Source organism: Castanea sativa, chromosome 2 (genome assembly GCF_040712315.1).
Source record: "Castanea sativa cultivar Marrone di Chiusa Pesio chromosome 2, ASM4071231v1".
Lineage (NCBI taxonomy): Eukaryota > Viridiplantae > Streptophyta > Magnoliopsida > Fagales > Fagaceae > Castanea > Castanea sativa.
In genome coordinates this window covers 39,419,016-39,440,055 of record NC_134014.1, presented here as the reverse complement: position 1 = coordinate 39,440,055, position 21,040 = coordinate 39,419,016, and the positions used below count along the sequence as shown (strand labels likewise).

General features: G+C 35.5%; 1 protein-coding gene and 1 pseudogene across 1 annotated transcript; one reads left to right on the top strand and one right to left on the bottom strand.

Annotated features, from left to right (window-relative positions):
• Positions 1–17,845, top strand: LOC142625324 (serine/threonine-protein kinase ZRK1-like; annotated as a pseudogene).
• A 1,076-nt stretch (positions 17,846–18,921) lies between these two features.
• On the bottom strand, positions 18,922–21,040 carry LOC142624729 (cysteine desulfurase, mitochondrial). Its single transcript, XM_075798464.1, has one exon. It carries the CDS (start codon positions 20,604–20,606, stop codon positions 19,233–19,235), a length of 1,374 nt encoding a protein of 457 aa, XP_075654579.1. The 5' UTR covers positions 20,607–21,040; the 3' UTR covers positions 18,922–19,232.

The following is a 21,040-nucleotide window of genomic DNA, read 5'->3' as shown; positions in this document are numbered from 1 at the left end:
GCCCTGAAGAGAGATCGTTTGCTAAGAATGGAAGGAGAGAGAGAGAGAGAGAGAGAGAGCAAATTTCTAGAGAATGGAAACATGCTACAGGTGAAGTTAATCGCTTTTTGCAACGGGAGGACTCCTCCCATCCGTAGCTTCTCAATTGAAGAACTTTGAAGGGCAACAATATAACAAATAAACTTTAAAATGGTATGCATATTCTTAAAAGCAATTATCATAAACTACAATTAGTTACTGAATATAGAGTATATATATACTTTTAATAAACTATAGAGTGATAACCAACCTTGGTGCTTAAACTAACCTTATTACAAACAATAAGAACCACTAAAAGTATTACACGTGCACAACAGTATAACTAACTCTATTATTAGAAACTAAAAGACCTCTAGCTTTTCAAAAATGTTAAGGAATAAAAAGAAAAAACAATATATAAGAAAGAGGGAGAGAGTGGAAGCAGTCAAAGATGAAGGCTAAACGCAAAATGTAGTATATGGCTAAAGTGAGTTTAGAATTTCAATGTTGACTTTTTATGTTTTGTTTAAAGAATTAATTACTTATTAGCTATAAAAATTGATTAGGCGAATTGATTAACTTTAAATACTGAATATATGGTTGAATAATTTGAACTAATTATATATATATATATAGATATAATTAAGCGGGCGGATTGGGTTGTAACGAGTTGGCAATTTTTTAATTCGTTGCCCAACCCAATTAGCTATTTTGGAGGTCTAACACATTCAACCTAAACCACCTAACTTAATGACCCGCATGAGGCGAGCAAGTTGGCTACAAGTCAAGCGGATATTTTGCACTCCCCTACCCAAGACGTCTCTTTTAAAGACATTAGAATGAGCCAATTAAGCTCCAAGACTTTTGGCATGTTTTTATTGGAAACACAAAAATGCTACTTTTCTTTTTATGTTCCATTGTCTAATTGCAATGTTAGCTTACTCTACTAAAATTGTTATATAGATGTAGATTGTTTTGGTCGGGGAGGTTTGGCCATGTGAGTTTTGATTGTTAGGAAATTGTGAGAAAGGAAAGAAAAGGAAATCGATATATTTTGAGATTTTAATTAATTTTTAAAAAATATTTTGGTCCATATTATAGTAAGTGATTTTTTTTCATATTTATTTAGTGCTTCATGTCAAACTAAGTAATGATACTTAGGGTTCTTCTTAAAAAGAAATTTGAAAAAAAAAAAATGTAATGGCACCTAGATCCTAGGAATTATGTTAGACTCGCAGGATAAGTAGATGGAAGGACATAAAATGTAACAGTTTTAATAGTTTAGGGACCAAAGTCATGTAAAATGATGAAAATAATATTTTTAGCTTTTCTAAAAAAAGAAACCAAATCTAATGAATAATGTCTAAATTGACCAAATTTAAAACTTAGAGGACCGAATTGAACTAAAATAAAGTCAGAAAACTAAAATGAATTGTAGTCAAACTTAGAGCATACAACTTACATTTTAGCCTAATTTCTACTAGTGCTTTTTACTTACCGAGTTTGTTATTATGCTGATTTTCGTTCTACCTCACTCATGTTCTAATATGTGGAGGCATATTTTCATTAAAAAAAAATGTTGAGAGGCATATGAACAGAGTTTAGTGCACCATTGGATCTGCAAACCAGTTCTTTATCTATGTAGCATTTTCAACTTAATTCTAGAAGCGATAGACCTTCTGCGTTGAAGATTGTTGGGTCCATTTTTGGTATAACAATGGGCCTATAAAATACTTACAGATACAGGCCACAAGGTCCAACACCAATTTAGCAAAGAATTTCGGCCCCCAACATATTTTTTCTTCCTATTCGTTGTGTACCAAGCTTACATATGAAAGAAAGAACCCAAACTAACTGATTTTTCACTGTCGATATCAAATCCCCGAAGGTGAAACTCACATAGAAGATAAGCATGTGATTGGAACTCTTGGGTTTGTATGCCCCTATTATGGTACCACGTCCCACATAACGGAGAAAATTGACGTCTTCAGCTTTGGATCGTTTCTACTAGAGCTTACAACTGGACAGAAGATATGTCATCTAGCAGAAACAGCCGATGAGGAATTAAAAGCTTACATAGAAAATGTGACTATAAATGAGATTGTGAATCCAGCAATCCAGGCAGGGGAAAGAGGAGCTGTTGTGGAGCAACAAGCACAAGTTGTGAAGCTTGCCCTCCTATGCAGAGAAAATGATCCGTAGATGAGGCCAAATATGGTCGACGTTACAAAAGAAACTCAGAAAGATTGAGAGGTTGGTCCTATGATCATTCTGTCACTTTTCCATCCAAGTTCCTTTATAAACATCAATTATCAAATATGTGTCTATTCTCATCGTCTTTCTGCATTTTCGTATTTTGCTGGATGAAAGGTGTGTACAAAAAAAGTAAAATTGAATAATGAGTCGTTTTTATTAGAGCTTTTAACTGGACAGAAGTTGCATTATCAATTACGCAAAGACTATTTTGATGTCGAGGATTTTGAAGATGACTTAAATTTTTTTTTTTACCATAAATGAAGATCTGTTGTGTGGCAACAACTACAAGCTGTATATTACAGCTTGCCCACGTATGCAGAGAAAAGTATCTGGAGATCAGGCCAAATATGGTTGATATTACAAAAGAACTCAGAAAAATTGAGAGGTTCATCCCACTTCCTCCATCCAAGTTCCTTTGTAAAGAATCAATCCTTGAATAAACCTTCAAATTCTATAGTTGAAATTATATTATTTGAGTTTATTAGAATGAATCTTTTTATTTCTAAACTTATAAAAATTAGATTTACCAACTTTTTATTTTTGTACCACACCATAGACTATTTATATTTTATCAATAAATTACAAATAATGACTTGATATCTTATGAGCTTATTTATAAACTTGCACAATTCAATCTCAAGTCTATATAAGTATATATTTGTATGCATAGAAATATAATATTATAGATACTAAAATTGAGTACTCTTGAACTTGTTCACAAACACATTATAATATTTGAGTTCAATTTATCAAGCCTAAACTTAGACTTGAATTTGGCTCAGTTACTAGATAAACATATGCAAACAAGCTTTGTTGTGAAGCAAGTCCAAACTATTCATAAACAACTTAGTTCATTTACAGCTCAAAGTGAGATAATCACAAAAAGTAGGCATGTCTATGATGAAAATTAAAGAAAAAAAAATCTCTAAAATACTTGAGGGTCCCTTGAATCCCTAAGAATAACTCTAAAAGGTTCCTCACAAGCTCTCACTATAACACCATCTCTGCCAGTAAAATGCTAACAAATATAGGGAAAGACACTTTGAGGTTCAAATTATCTGCAATTGTTAAAGCCCAAAATCATTATCTCTGTTACCAAAGCATCACAATTCTTATGAAAACTGCAGAAGTACTAAATAGTTGATAGATATTTCTGTGCTGCATTTCTGTAGTTGGATGAGATGTACCATTGGTGTTTTCTCATTTTGTTGGTGATATTTTACCATAATTTGCCTACGTTATATGGCTTTTAGTCCTTTCTGTTGGATTTAGCCTCTTTCTTTGGAATGTGTTTTCCTCCTTCCTTTGTCCTGGACTCCTAGATAAAGTTTTACATCAAGGGCCAATTTTTTGGATTGCTATAGAAATCAGAAGAGCCAAGACCCTTTCGTTTTGAAGCTTGCTGGACAAGGGATAAATCCAGCTACTATGTGGTGGATGAAACTTGGGAGGAATAAGGGGTCTGGGGTCTGAATGTTTTAAATAGGTCAAGAAAATTCAGAATACAAGAGCAGAGCTTCGAAAGTGGAACAAGAGTCATTTTGGAAGGTGCAGGAGTAGGACTAAGGAAATTAAGAAGCAAATTGATTAAGTCCAAGGCAAAGACACAAAGAACAAACAAAGTAGAATCTAGAATTAGAGGCTGGTCTCTTCCTATAGCTGGAGAGTGGTTGTCTGGAGAGGAAGCAGTATGGAAGAAGAAGTCAGAGCATTCTCATCAAACATGTCAAAAAATATAGTATTTAGCATCTCAAAACACTACTTTATTTATTTTAATGCTTTACTTTATAATACACCTAACATCAAATTTTTTATTTACCACTTCATTAAAATATTATTTATTTTAATCAAGTGAGAGAGAGAGAAAGTAGTGGAGAGAGCAACAGCACAAAAGAGAGTGAGAGAGAGAAAGAAAAAAAAATAATAAAAAACTTTAGCAACTTGCTACAATAGGGTGTCAAAGATGACACTCCGCTGCAGCAAAGATGTCAAAAATTTTAAAAATAACATGCTTGATGTGGATGATAATTTAAGGGAATGAGAACTAAAATTAAGATTTAACATTTTTCACATTTTTTATGTGAATGCTCTGAGGGACTTATGGCTACAAGGAGACATAAATACTAGGTTTTTCCACTCCTCCACCTTAATAATAAAAAGAAGAAAATATTTTTTTCCGAAATCAATCTAGAGAAAGGAAGTTGGATAAGGAAAAGAAAAGAAATGTACTCTAAGAAGAGTTTTAGAGAGTTGTATCAATTGGTCAATCTAGTTATTTATGAAGATTTGAACAACCTAACTAATTTCACCTTGCATCACTGAGGAAGAAAATGAAGAGCTAAGCAAGCTGCCAACTCCGCAAGAGATTAGAATAGCTCTTTTTCGGGAAAAATGCGTATAGACCCCCTGAACTTCGAAGTAGTGACCAAGACACCCATGAATTTTTATTTTGGCCAATTTACTCCTTAGACTTCACATAACTGCCAAATCAATACTTCTGTTGGTCTCAGTTAAAACACTAACAGAAAGCTCACATGGTATCTCACGTGAATTTAAAAAATACCAAATACAAAGGCTAAACTGGTTGAGAAACTCAAAAAACTTTAGTTCAATTAAGAAAGAGGGAATGAGTGAGATGATCAGACCAGAACCACCGCCGTCAGAGTTCTTATCCTTGTCTTGGTCTTGCCCTTTACGTCCCTACAGCACCCTGTGGTCCTACGGAGCAGTTGAGAGACACCATTGTTACTGCCAGGGGCAGAGGCAGAGGGGGGCGAGGGGGGGCACTTGCCCCCTCTGACTCCACCTAAAAAACCATGTATATATACTTTTTATTAGTGTAGTTTTTTTGCCCCTCCTAACATTAGAATAGTAAAAGTGTAAAACAAAGAAATATTTTCCTATTTCTACTCTACACAAACTGTACCATGATATGAAAAAATAAATAAATAAACACATCTCCCACTTAAGTTAGTCTAGAAACACAACAATATTTCACAATATTTTCACAACACTCATGCTTTTAGTTGGAACGGATCTTAGAATATTTATTTTATTTTATTTTATTATTGATCTATAATGTACTAACATCTCAATTTATTGTAAAAATATTGTGAGCTTTTGTAGTGTTACTAAAAGAACTACTCCTACTTTTATCAATTAGCCTAACACCAAAGTAAATGGCCACCACCTATCATCTTTTATTTTAATTAAAGGGCAAGACTTAGGTACAATACTTAAGTGTTGCTCCTTAAGTTCCCCTATTAATATTTTGTCATGTCGATTTTTTCTCATGAGATGGAAATGTATTTTTTAGTTAAGTAGCCACATAGTTGAATCTTAGAATGAGAACCTAAGAACAACACCTAAAGTATTGTACCTAAGTTTTGTCCTTAAGTTAAAGCCTGTGTACACTTTGACTATCATTAAAGGTTTTTTTTTTTCACTTATTTAAATTCATTCCTTTCATTTCAGATACCACCCATGAAACTCAAATTTTACACAAAAAAATAATGTCTTGTATGGTACTAAAGCAATAAAGCATCCATTATCTTCTTCAACTCCATCTCTTTTTTTTTTCATAGTCTCAAAATATGAGTTTTTACCATAAATCTAAATTTTAAATAATTAGAAGTATAAAGAAAGAAAGTTGAAAATTTATTTTCTCAAATTATTATAAGGAATCAAATTTGATGTCTAAAATTTGTGTATATAGATTAATCTCTTACTTTAATTGTCAGTAACTATGAATTGGTTGTTTTACAATTGTTTAATTATTTTACAGTTGTTTAAATTTTAATATATTTTTATGACAATTACTGTTGTTTATAATTTTATTAGTAATATCGATTAATATTTTTAAGATTTTTTTTAATTATTGTCTTTTGATCTTGCCCCTCCTAAACTGAAATTCTGGCTCCGCCACTGGTTACTGCCATTGTCTTGCTGCTTTTTTTTCCTGCTATTTTTTTCAAATCCTCCGCGTGCAAGTCTCTGTTAAAATGTCATGGGTTTGCAATTTATCTCATTGTTGTGGCCAGTGCTATAGTGAGCATGTATGCAAAAATGCATTGCTTTTAAATGTTTCATATAACTGTTTGATGAAATGTCTAAAAGAGATATGGCCAATTGATGCCACCACAGTTACTCTTTGGGAGTTGAACGATAAAAGTGGGGATTTGCAGTATAATGGGTGATGTATGTATGTAAATAGTATGATCTTAAATGCAAATGTATCCCATCCCTTCAAAAGGAAGGTGTCGTTTTTAATGTACCTGTAATTTCATTTTTCATGCATTCTTTCATGACTTAAACAGCCCAGCCCCCCTTTTCTTTCAAATGGTAGAAAGGTATTAAAATTGTGAAAAAAAATTTACGTTCATGAATATATATTTGGTGATACAAGGTGGGATATTCTCTATCTAAGCTCCTACTGTCTTTGATATTGTTGCATCTTTAGCCAATTCTCTTGTAGCTTTGTTGTAGTCCTTTGATACACATAATATTGTCCTGTTGAGCTGCCTTGCCAAAGCCTCAGATTCTTGTATTAGGTACCCGAAGTTTGCAAAGGACTTGTCAAGTGAGTTGTAGTCAAGATCAGTTGGATTGGTTCAGCAACTATGTTGGCATCAATAAGAATATGCAACAAACCAGCGCAATGGCATGAAGAATGTGCAGCTAACACATGGACTCAAATTTGCATCACATGTAGTCTTCAAGGAGGCACTAAAAGATCATAAGAATAGTTAGATTTCTTCAAGATGGCTGGCCAAGAAATCTTTGGCATTCTTTAGGGATGATCATACTTGGATAGAAAATACATTAAGGATAGTGATGGGCCAGTTTACTTTTGTTTTTTAATATTGTTGGAAAAATAAAGAATGTAATGATTGATTTATTGAGTGTTATTTTTTGTGAAACAATATACTACTCGTAAACAATTATTGATATTCCAATTCATTGTACATTGGAAAACATTCATTTTTTGGTAGACTTTCTTCCCTTATTTGGAGACACGTTTAGTGCTTTTTACATTTTTAAGCTCAATGTATGAATCAAAGCAATTGAATAAGCTATGTGTACAAATGCTGTTGAACTTGATGAGAGAGGTATGTGTACATAATGATTGGTATAAAAATGATAATAATGAAGGATCTTTTGTATACCAGTAACAATCAAAGTAAAACCAAAGGCATATCAATTGGTAGCAAAGGTTATTAAATAGATAGCAACAAATTTATACTACCTATATATGCACATGGTTTGATTACGTTCGCTTTGTATCTTGTAAATGATGACTCAACCATTCAGGATGCCTATAGTGAGATTGTTGGGAGGCGTAGAGTACCACAAGTGTTCATAAATGGAAAGCACATTGGAGGCATTGAAAATCAAAATGAAGTTTTTAGCCCGCAAAAGTTAGTAAAAATGCATCAAAATAAACTTAAATTATCGTTAAGAAATTGAAAACCAATTTAAAATCCTACCAAACATCCAAATCCCATTAGAGCACTGGCCATGTCTCTTTCAAACATTTCATCACACAGTTGTATGACACATTTAAAAGCATTGAATTTTTGCATACATGCTCACTAGAGCACTAGCCACAAAAAAGAGATAAATTGTAAACCCATGACATTCCAACGGAGACTTGCACATGGAGGATTTGAAAAACATAGTAGGATAAAAAACCATCAGCAAGACAAAGGCAGTAACAATGGTGGCTCTTAATTGCTCTGCGGGACCACAGGGCGTTGTAGGAACATAAAGGACGAGACCAAGACAAGGATAAAAACTTCGGCAACAGTAGCTCTGGTCTAATCATCTCACTCACTCCCTCTCTCTCAACTGAGCTAAAGTTTTCTGAGTTTCTCAACCGGTTCAGCCTTTGTATTTGGTATTTTTTAAGTTTGCATGAGATACCATGTGAGCTTTCTGTCAGTGTTTTAACTGAGACCAACGGAAGATTGATTTGGCAGTTATGTGAAGTTCAAGGAGTAAATTGGCCAAAATGAAAGTTTAGAAGGTGTCTTGGCCACTACTTCAAGTTCAGGGGGTGTGGGCATTTTTCCCTCTTTTTGAGATGCAATCCCTAAAAGCCCCTGAAGTTGATGGAATGGACTCTCCCACCCCCCACCCCACACACACCTTCTTTTATAAGTACTACTAGGAGATTCTGGGAGATCAAATAGTGAAAGAATGAAAACTATTCATTCATACATGTACGTCTAGCAAAAATCAAAAGCAATTGGCAATATAAATTATAAAGCTTTAACAAATTTATAAATGAATGCATGTTAATGGCAGATGGAATTTGCCACATGGGGTCCACGAACAATGCGGGGTTCTTTGAGGGGGTAGAATTCCAAATAAATTAAATTACACTTTTATAGAGCTAAAACCAAAACATAAGGAGCTTACACTTTTGGCCAGTTTTGCCCAATTAACTTGTGTAATGTGAGCTACAAGATAATCTCAAAAGTCTTGGCTACTAGACTCAGACCTCCTGCTTAGCAAAATGATAAACCCTGCTCAATCAACCTTTGTGCCAGAAAAGTAGATAGTATTAAATATAAAAATTGCTTAGGAAGTTGTCCACTGTTTCAATTCCACAAAAAGAAAGAAATGTATGATTGGATTAAAGCTAGAAATTTAGAAAGCATATGATAAAATGGACTAGGATCTTAATATGGCAATTTTGAAGGATTTGACTTCAGTGAGATATTCATAAACTGAATTCACTGGTGCATTTCATCCGTCAACTGTCAAGTACACATTATTGCTCAATGGTAGTTGTTTCTAAAGTCTGACCCCAAGGAGGCCCCATCTTGCTATACATGTTCATCTTATGTAAAGAGGTCCTCCCTAGGTTGATTTATAGGGCTTTACAAGAAGGAAGTCTCAAAGAGGTTAGCGTTGCCCGGGCATGTTTTGCAATTACTCGCATACTATATAGTTTATGCTAATGATGAATTACTCTTTTGGGGAGCAAAAAAAAGCAGAGTTTGACCCTACTGATCTCTTGTATAAACACTTATTGTGCTTGTTCTGGAAAAAACGTGAGCCTAGAGAAGTCAGGGTGCTTCTTCTCTAATGGTGTGCACATTAGTTCAAGAAGAGGTTAAAATGCAGGTATGATCCGAGACAACTCTCAACTCAAAATACTTATTAGGGCTGCCACTGCCACTATTCATTACTAAAAACAAAAAATTAAGAGTCTTTCAGCTAACTAAAAGAAAACTAAAACGTTAAGGATATCAAAATATCACTATTAGCGACATTGAGGACAATTTTGACATATAAGACAAATGTTAGAGACCAAAATTGTAATAGGATGCTGTCTCGAGACTCAAAATCCTATTTTAGTTTATGAATCTGCTGCAAATGGATCGCTTGGTGATCGACTTTATGTCTCTGGTCATGATGGTGAACAACAACGTGAGCCCATGACATGGCAGAGCAAGTTAAAGATTGTAAGGGAAATTGCTCATGCAATAGCCTATCTCCACACTGCATTCTCAAGACCCATCATCCACAGGAACATACAACCGGAAAACATTTTTTTGGACCAGAACGATGTTGCCAAACTAACCGAGTTTTCACTGTCCATATCCATCCCCGAAGGTGAAACTCAAGCAGTTGTTGACTACCTGGGTGGGACTGCTGAGTTAACAGAGAAAGTTGACGTCTACAGCTTCGGATCATTTCTATTAGAGCTTTTAACCGGAAGGAGGTTAGGACATACGCACAAACAGCCAAAGATGAAGGTGCGGATCTCGAAGAGAACATAAAAAACACATTGCTATAAATGAGATTGTGAAACCAGCAATCCTGGCAGGAGGAGGAGCTGGTGCGGAGCAACAAGTACAAGCTGTGTTACAGCTTGTCCACATATGCAGAGAACAAGATCCAGAGATAAGGCCAAATATGGTCGACGTTACAGAAGAACTAAGAAACATTGAGAGATTCATTCCATAATTATTCTCCCCCAAATAGGCCAACGTATCATTCAAGTCGATGGAATTTATGGGAACACAGAAAATCCAATCTTAATTCTTTAAAATGATGACATGATTTATAAAGTTTATGATGGCAATTAAAAGTTCTGTATTTATTTTGATTAGTCTTATCTGCACACCGTCTTTGCATATTTCACACACCTCTCATTTGTATGGTTAACTACTAATTCAAATTCAATGATCTAGATGAAAGGCGTGTACAAAAAAAGTATTGAATAATGTATAAGTGGCTTTGATTTCTTTTTTCTCATCCCTGCATGCGAAAGCAACTCTTCCCAGGGGAATCAAACAAGTATTAAAGTAAATTTAAGATCGTAGAATAAGCAGAGCTCATCAAAGTCATTGACAGAGTTGAAACTTAAAAGTGGAGACAGATAATATTGTCATTAAGTCATCAATTTTTTTTAAGATAAACAAGTTTTGGCCCCCAAGGATGAGGAACAGTAGTGACCTCCACTTCATATGACTCATGAGGCAAAGGTCCCCAACCGATTATGCCACTCCCTTGGGTTTGTTATTAAGTCATCCATGTAGTTTCAAAAAAGTGAGTATTCAAGGTTGTCATTAAAACATCACAGAATTTCCTATAGTTTTCCCAAAAAATGAAGCTAACCCAATATTAATAAAAGTGCATGTGCAAAAACAGAATGAGCACTGTAGTTGAACTCAAAACCCACCCACCTCTCAACTAGACTGTTCTATACCATGGTTGAAGTATATGCTTTGTGTTCTTAAATTTTGAATTTTGACGTTGATCAAGAGTGACAAAATATAATTAAAACCAAACTTTAGTTCACTGCCAATCACTGTTATGTTTCCTTTATTGTGCTGCATGTTTTTCCACAAAATTAAGTCTTCATAAATACTCTAATGCCCACAAACAATTATATTAAACCTAGTTACACAACCTCAACAAACAAGATATGAAGAACATATATCCATGGTCAAAAATTTTTGCAAATAACAAGGTTCAACACACCTCATTATAAAGACCTCCTGCCCAAACTCTCTGCATATCTGAATTTACACGCTCAGGCTTGAGGACTTTAATAGCTACTTCCTCACCAAAAAATTATATTAAAACAAAACCAAATAACTCAGCTGCTTGGTAAAATATTAATAAGTTGTGCAGCTGAGTTAAATAGCTGGGAGCATATTAGAAGAATGAAAAATCAAGCAAACTACCAAGACTCTGTAAACAATACTAATTACAAAGACTAAGTTGGAAGTTTAGAAAAAGATCCCCTAGTAGAGAAGCCTAAGAGTTAAGACATTGTAATCTATACTACTATTTAAGGGGCTTTCCCTGTTTGGATTCCACATTTTTTAGTTCAAAAATACCCCTACAGTCTTATGTTTAAGTAGAGACAAAACTAAAGGATAATCCGGTAAAAACTCATTTTTTTAGTTCAAAGATGCCCCTACAGTCTTATGTTTAAGTAGAGACAAAACTAAAGGACAATCCGGTAAAAATGCAACTCCAACTCTCACTAAAATATTGCCTAAAAAATAGGACCACTCTCCTATTAATTTTTAAATTGATTTATTCACTTATAAATTAGATTTTTAAAATAAAAATCATATATATATATATAATAATTAAACACAGTTTTTTTCTACAAAATAGGACCACTAAAAAAGAAAAGTCTCATCGCACGCGCGAAGCGCGTGTGATGAGACTAGTAATTATTGATTAGCATTCTCCAATTTTCTCATCATATACTCTGACATAGATTGTCAACACCAAACTGGCAACACATGTGATATACAAATGTAGAACAGCTAGAATCCCAAAGATACATGGGTTCATTCAATTAAGAGAGAGATTTACAAATAATTACTAAAAAAATATAGTAAGATCAACAGTTATTTAGAAAAAAATAGGAAGATCAATCCAACTCGATTGCAGAAAACATGGACTAGACATTCAAACACAGTGTATAATCAGAACTCTTCTAGTAGGAAATATAAAAAACAAAATAAAATAAAATAAAAAGAAGAAGAAGAAGAAGGCATAATCAGAATTCATGCTATCTGACCCAAAATGCTATAGAATATTTCTTAAGAGAAATTTTTCCTCCAATTATAAACCAAGAAACAACGACAGAAAAAATCAGGGAAGAAAAGATAAAACACACAGTGTTGGATGGTAAAATGTATCCCAGAAGCCTATGTTAATAATTAAGCATTGAGTAATACACTCTTAACAGCTAAAAGCAAACAACATCAAGCATCTTCAAATGTTTTGTAGGGAACCAACTATACCCAAAGATTGTTTCAAATCAAAAAAAATTAAGGTAAAATCAGAGTCTCAGAGCAACAACAACCTGAAATTTTCTTCAAACCCATCTACTATTCAACTATACCCAAAGACATTTAACTGTCACAGTTTTGAAGCATGCTAAAAGAATACCACAGTGACAACAACCTTGAAGACATTAGCCACTATTACCATCCCATCTAACATGCTTCTCATATGTATCAAAAAACTATTCCACTAGGGCCATGTCAATGTCTAGATTTTAAATAACTAACTTTAGACATAAAAGTTTACAGGATCCAAACAATAGTGACCATCTCACCAATGCATAATGTCAGTATCAGATGTAAAGTAAATTTTAAATTTAACTTTCTCTCATGATAGAAACACAAATTTTATGCCATCTATAAAGCATCCACAAGTATAGAGGATATGACCAGCTGTAACATAAAATGACACCACCAAATCATTAAATCTGTCTATTGCTTTCAAAAACCTGCATAAGAATGTAAGGAAGGAGATTGTTAGGAGGTACATTGATGACAAAAATAGGTGCAACACAAGAATAAATCGAGCAAAAGCATAGTTGTTAATACATTGACATATTTATATCACGAGGAACAGAAGTCACATGGCACTAGTGGTCCATGCAAGGTCCTGAACAATATCTAAAGTGGCATGTAATATAAACTGATGCAACCAAGCAGAGCATCTTCTCTCTGTTACCAAGAAATACAACACCAACAACAAAACTCACCCAAACTTGGCTTTTTGCTACTGTTATAGCTTATGCATTAACTGGTGTGTATCAGTAGAGATACATGTATTTTGTCAAAAACACAAAACATAACATTTGTATAAACATAATGTAGCAGCAGTGGCAAAGATTGTGAGAGGTCTGTGTTAGGTGCATGCATATTGTTAGATGGTAGCAATATAATGTATAATGTATTAGAGGTTTATATATTAATTTATAGTATAATCCTGTTTTACACATTGCAGAAAAGTTCTAAAAGTAGCAATTCAAACTAAGCCACGCATCTTAGTGATAGTCATAATTCAAAATAATCCCAGCAGGTAAATCAGGATTTGGGAATTGAGAGTTAAAAATATAAAGTCAAGAACATAATCCCAATGGAACACCCCCCCCCCCCCCCACCTTAGGGCCCTTTTTTTCCCACCAGACAAAAAAAATATCCAAAAGCCAAAAAACCATTGAGTGATTAGAAGTTTATTAGCAATGGCCACAACAATCATATCAGACCACATATAAACTGTACTTATTTGAATTTTACAGAACCTAATCACAGTGGAAAGAGCTATCCTGATGCCAACTAAGATTATAGGATTGAGAGAAAATCAATGGAATTCTGCTCAAATAGTGTCAAACTAATGTTAAAGGTGCTTGCATCAAAACTGGGACCTGGAAACTGCAAGGTTTCAAGGAGGCTGTATAGGCATATAGCAGTTGGGGTAGAGTAATCCTCGAGAATAGGATTTGGTATCATACTTACCTCCACATAGGTTTTTACATCTCCTTGAATCAACATAAGCCATGCTTTATTGGGAAATTTCACATACAAACTATGGTGAATATCCTCTTATTTCATCTTTTTCTTATTCTACATGACCATCCAACAACACACATAGCAAGGAATACCCATTAAGCTTTTTATCACTAAAGAAAGTTCAAAATTGAATTTTTATTAAAAGCCCATAAACTCAACCTTGATTCTTGAATGAGAAACAGAATAAAGAAAACTCCTTTATCCATTAATTCTCAATCCCTCAAAAAAAAAAAAAAACGAAATTCTGATTTCAATGGCAACTGTGACTACAAATATAAAGCAATTTTAACCAAAACCCAAATGAGCATGTATCAAAAGCAGCCAAAAACCCAAATAAATCCACAACCCAGAAACAAAAACAGCAGCAGCAACAAATCCTTCAGTCAAAATAAGTTCTAAAATTTAGGGGGGTGTTTGGCAAGCAAGTTTAAACACATTTTCATACATTTTAAACAACATTACATACATTTCCACACACTTTTTCACCCACACGTATATCAAAAACACCCAAACAACATAACTCAAACTACTCTCCCAAACATCCCCTAGATTTCTAACAATGTGTAACCCACCATGCAAAAAGTCCAAACCTATAACATACATTCAACAAAAGAGGAACAAAGAATTGTTACCTGGCAAGCGAGATGAAGACCGAATACCATAAAGAAATCAGAAGTAGGAACAGAGAATAGAGAGCCTATAGAGACTGAGAGAACAGAGTAGCAAATATACATGGACGAGTATAGACTGACTGAGAAAATAGAGGAGATATACATGGGGAAGGGATAAAGCTGGTATTTCGGTAAAAACCAATTGTCGTATTCGCGCTATTTTTGATTATCTGAAGACAAAAATAGCGGTAACCCAATCTGCGTTTCTAAAAAAGCAGAGCTTCGCAATGTTTTGTAAACGTGAATAATCTGGATTTTGAAAACGCAAACGTGCTAATTTTTGTGGAGCCAAACAGTTTACAAAATCACGCTTTGTCTAAAACGTGCGTTAAGGCTTTGTGAACAGCCTATCCAAACTGGCTCAATATATTCTTCATAGGTGAGTTTCAGTCCTGCCAACACAAATACTAGAAAAGACTTCATATGCGCAATCAACTTGTATGATACTTCAATATAAAAAATAAAAAACTTGTATGATACTTTACCAAAGAAATATACCATAACTAAGATATAACATGAAGTTCTACGAGCACATTTCCTAGAATTTTCTTTCCACTCTAAGTTGAACCTTTTTCTCATAAAGTGGGGTTTGCAGTGTTTGCTGGAGTATAATTAGCAATGAATCATGGAGCAGTACTATAGGGCTTACACATTACTGACTATATGGATCCTAGGGCCAGAGGTTCACTCTGTTCGAATGGTCCATGATAACAAATGTCAGGATGAATAAACTGTTGAAACAGGAAGAATCTGTGTGGCGACCATGAGATCCTTTCATTTATCCTTAACTATATGTATATAAGAAGACAATTTGATGGAATGTACACACGAGGAAGCTTAAGAAAATAATATAGTATCCCTCAAAGGAAGCACAATAGAGTGAATATTACATAATACAAAGTGGTTCTATAAACATAAATATATATATATATATAATAGAAAAGCTTGCATGCCCACAAGATTTCACACTACTCTTAGCTCTTCTGTAATAAAATATGTTACTAATCAAAAAATAAAATAAAAAAAGATTTGACACAACTCTAATTAGTTCAGACCTCCAATGTCATGCAAAGCCCAAATATTTTGAAACAAGAAATAAAAGGGAAAAAAGCAAAGGGGGTTGAGGGTATTACAAAAGTAGAGAAAATATGATAGTGCATAGATTGCAGTTATTACTGATGGTGCAAGAATAATGGGGTGGTACTTAAGCATGATCATAGAAGTAATTCTAAAAGGTTGCATAAATAAAGGTGTCAGAGTTACAGTTTGCATTAGCATCTTCAGCCAATAATGGTGAAGATAGGGATGATAGCAATCTCACATCTGTAAACAAATTGAGAACTTAAAAGGTCATAATTGGAATTTTGTGAAATTTAAGTCAAAATGAGCACTTAAAGCTTTTATTTCTTATAACTAGTGCAGTGAACCATGTCATACACGAACATATTTGAAGTTCTTCACTTCAAACTTGAAGGCGCTTCAAGATTATTTCACAAAGTAAATTGCAATCAAACAAAAGAAATGTGAGTTTCCCAAGCAACCTAAATTCAAATAAAACCTGCAGGGCTGCAACTTTGAGATTGAAAAGCAAGATAAGCTACATACAAGCTAGATTTCTACTTTCCAGGCCTGAAACATAGCCACAATATCACACAAACACAAGGCTTGAGTCTGTACAAACTAGGTTTCTAATTTCCTGGCCTGAAATGTAGCCACAAGTCAACACTAAGTTAGCATCTGTGCTTTGCACCTCAATAATAATTCAAAACTCCAAATGTAAAGGGCAACTGAGAAAATAGCAATTGCATGTTCTCCTTCCTCTCACAAAAACAGGGAAGCACAATGCACATATGGTCAATGCTGTTTCAATAGATGGGAATAGACCACGTGAACAAAAACAATTTCTCTTGCTACATAAAAATTAGGCCATTTAAAGGCCTTAGAAAACAGTCATCACAACATAGTACTACATAATTGACTCTGAAGAAATAAGCATTAGGCAGGAGATATTGGAGCCTGCAAAAGGTTTGGTTCTCATTCAAATAACAACATAGCCTTAAAAATTTTGATGACCCTGCCACATGTTTAAAAAAAATTCCCAAATAGCCATTACTCATTTAATCAATCAGGATAAATTACTCCTATAAAAGACTGGCCCCCAAATTTCTAACCACGTTAATTTATTAAGATACTCAATATCATAGTTTGCAAGCTTAAGTTTGTCAACAACCAAAATTGCAAGTAATTTGAACTTGAAGGTGATACAATTTCTAACATCATCTTAGCATCCGAGACAACCATGCCCAGCATTCATAGCATTGTTTTTTCTTCATCTAAAGTGCCCCTATTGGATATAAGTACCAAACTTACACAAGTACAACATAATTCTGCTCCAAAGAACCTACACTCCGTAGTTAAAAATCTTTTAATGTTAATGTATTGTTGACCTGTTTGAATTAAGACTAATCCCTACTCTAACACAGGGCCATGTATGAGGACATACCTTTTGCACCCTGCCTTTCATTGTAGAGTTGCAACTTGCAAAACTACAAAAATGATATGATAAACAAGATATGACATTGATAAGGCTGCATAAATAAATTAGAATCACCTAAAATTGTAACAATCACTCAGCATCCGGTAATTTGACTAATTTGAATTGTCAAGGAATTAATTACATCAAAAATGATACCAGACCAAGAGAACTAATAAAGTCTACATCAATACTGTTAGAATTATGGTTAAGTGATTAAATTCTATTAGAGCTTTGGTATACTTCTATTAGAGCTTTTAACTGCACAGAAAAGCTTTGATTTAGCGCAATTGGAAAATGATGATTATGCGTGTTTAGTAGATTAAGTGAAAATGAAAGCCGCTACAAATGAAATTGTGGATCCTGCACTTCTCGCAGAGGAAGGAGGGCCTGGAATGGAGCAGCAATTGCAAGCTGTGTTGCACCTTGCCCTCATATGCACAGAAGGGGATCCAGAGGAAAGACCAACTATGTTAGATGTTAAAAAAGAACTCATTCGGATTGAGAAGTCCATAACATGAGTATTTTCTCACTTACTTTGTTCAAATATATATGGGTCACTTTATGGCTCCCTAAGTCTAGCAACACCCAATATTCACCCCCACTCAGTTCTCTTGTATTGCTGTATGTCCAAGTGAGGTGATCCGTGAGAGTGTTAGTGAGATTTTGTGTGTAATTTTTCATAAGTTAATGAGTTTATTTTCAGGTGAACTGTGTAAATGTTTGTTTAATTTTTCAGGAGTTAATGATTTTTTTTTCATCAACCAATTTGGAGAGATTGTTATCAGAACTGGCATATTGGAAATCTAATCATGAATTGCAGTTTGCCCACTCATTTAAAGTTTCGAGGATTATTCAGTTATTTCATACAAGTGTTTAGAAATCTTCCAAGCATATTAGGGACAATAGTTTGGTCATATAGAGTGTCCACAACTTCCATCCAAATCATACATCAAGAGCAGGAGAAAATATTTCATATGCAGATAATTTGTATAACTTTGGAAAGAAATATACAACTGTGATCTGTAAACAGGAAATTCCAGGAGAACGTTTCTTAAAATGTTCTTTTTGCATATCAAGACTAGCCTTCTTCTCATTCGGTGGAGTTTTCTGGAGAAAAGTGACTAGTGAATCATGAAGAAATACTAATACTAGAGTGTTTCCGCTTGAATATAAATGAATTATGAATGGAAAATTACTTTACCCTCCCAAATATACAATGTTTCACACAATGTCCATACTTCCACACAAGGTGTTTAGTGTTCACATTGTACTCGTGCACATATAGACACTTTTTTGTCATAAGTATTCGCCTGCAAACACATTCATATATCTTCATTCACTTGATGAGTGATCCAACATAAAGTTTCATTTGACCTAATATTTTGATATTATAGTTCACTAATCAATGCTAGTACAACATGTCAATCATTAAATGAAGTGGCAAACAAATATTCAAGATAATTCAAAATAATCCTTGACCACACATATATCACAAGTAACTCGCAAGAAGTTTTGCAGTAATCACTGAAAAGATCAATGAGGTAACCAAACAAATACTACATTACTGCTACAAAAAAAAAAAAGCATCCCCCTGTTTTTCTCATCATTATCAAATTTGCCCATTTTCCAGACCAAGAAAACTCATAGAAATCTACATTAATACAAAGCAGATACAATAGATAGCATCTATTTCCAAAACTTAATTATAAGAGTTGTTTTTCAAGGCATCTACATTATACAAGTAGTATGAAAACAAAACCTGGACAAACCCCATGAATTCTCCACCTAGTTGAGCAGCTCCAACTTACTTGTCCATCTCCATTTTACATATAACCTGCAAATGCAACCCAGACTCTTTTGCTTATCCAAATATACCATTCCAGCAATAGCACCAAATAAATCCCATCAGTGTTGTGACCACTGAATATCCTTAATATTAATCCCTTCTTTCACCATTTCATAAAGGGGACTCATTTCCCTCAACTTCTCCACCTGATGCACTGTGAGCGCAACTGCCCGGTCAATCTCAGCCTCAGTAGTAAACCTCCCAATCCCAAACCGAATCGACGTGTGAGCCATATCCTCATCAACCCCCAATGCCCTCAACACATAGGAAGGCTCCAAGCTGGCACTAGTGCACGCACTACCACTCGACACTGCCACCTCCTTCAACCCCATCAACAAGCTCTCCCCTTCGACATACGCAAACGAAAGATTCAAATTCCCAGCATACCTCCTCTCCTCACTCCCATTCACCACAACCCCATCTAGCTTTTCCCTAACACCATTCAGCAATCGCTCTTGCAACGACTTAATTCGCTTTTCGTCATATTGCATTTCCATCTGAGCCAACTCACACGCAGCCCCCATCCCCACAACAAGCGGAGTTGGCACAGTCCCACTCCGAAGCCCTCTCTCTTGACCACCACCGTTCATTTGCGGCTCCACGCGAATCCTCGGCCTTCTTCTCAAATACAAAGCGCCCACGCCTTTGGGGCCGTAGATTTTATGCCCACTCAACGACATCAAGCTCACGTTCCACTTCTCCACATCGACCGGAATCTTCCCCAACGCTTGGGCAGCGTCTGTATGAAACGGAACATTAAATTCCTTGCAAATTTGGCCGATTTCCTCCATCGGTTGAATCACTCCAATCTCGTTATTAACAGCCATAACCGAAACAAGCCCCGTATCGGGCCGAATAGCGGATCGGAGCTGATCCAAATCGATGATACCATCGGATTTCACCGGCAAGTAGGTGACTTCGAAGCCTTCCTGCTGGAGGTGACGGCAGGAATCGAGGACACACTTGTGCTCAGTCTGCGTGGTGATGACGTGGCGCTTCTTGTCCTTGTAGAAGTGCAGGACTCCCTTGACTGAGATGTTGTTGGACTCGGTGGCGCCGGAGGTGAAGATAATTTCCTTAGGGGAAGCGCCGATGAGAGAAGCGACTTGGGAGCGAGCGGCTTCGACGGCGTTTTCGGATTCCCAGCCGAAGAGGTGGGTCCGGGAATGAGGGTTGCCGTAGCGAGAGAGATAAAAAGGCAGCATGGCGTCGAGGACACGCGGGTCCACCGGTGACGTGGCTTGTACGTCCAGGTAAAGTGGTCTTCCAGAGATTTTGACGCCTTTCATTGTAATTCCATCCGTGTCCTCGTGGTAATCGGCGGCTACGGCGGCGGCAGCGGCGGTGGAGAGGGGGCGGACGTGGTGAGTAGTGGTGAATTTTGATAATAGGGTTTGGCGGAGAGCGGAAGCGAGAAGCTTGGAGGAGGCCATGGTGATATTTGGATTTTTATTTTTTAATGTGTTGTTGCTTGCTTGCTTGCTTGCTTGGTGGTGTCCGTGTGATAAAGGGGTTTTGAGAGAGTTAACAGGACCTCAATGATGTGTAATGGTAATGGATTGGGTTGGAATTAGGATTAGGATTAGGGCTGGAAAGTGGTCACCGACTCTATGCTGACACGTGGCAGAACTAGAGCCTTAACCAAAAAATCTAACTCGAGCAAAAAAGGCATATTTTGGTCATTTGCAGCAGCTGAATGAAGTCATCAAACGTCTCACAAAATAATAACATTCTTATTATAACAGCAAAGTTGAATCAGAACAAGAAATTAAGAACCAAAAAATAAAAGAGTCAAGCCTATCTGACCCAGTCTGGCGGTGGGGAGGCAGACGAGGCACTGCTGCTTGGTGAACGCCGATCTCCGCCG

Excerpts from the sequence above, each read along its gene's own strand:
- LOC142624729 (XM_075798464.1), bottom strand. The coding sequence starts at position 20,606 with ATGGCCTCCTCCAAGCTTCTCGCTTCCGCTCTCCGCCAAACCCTATTA.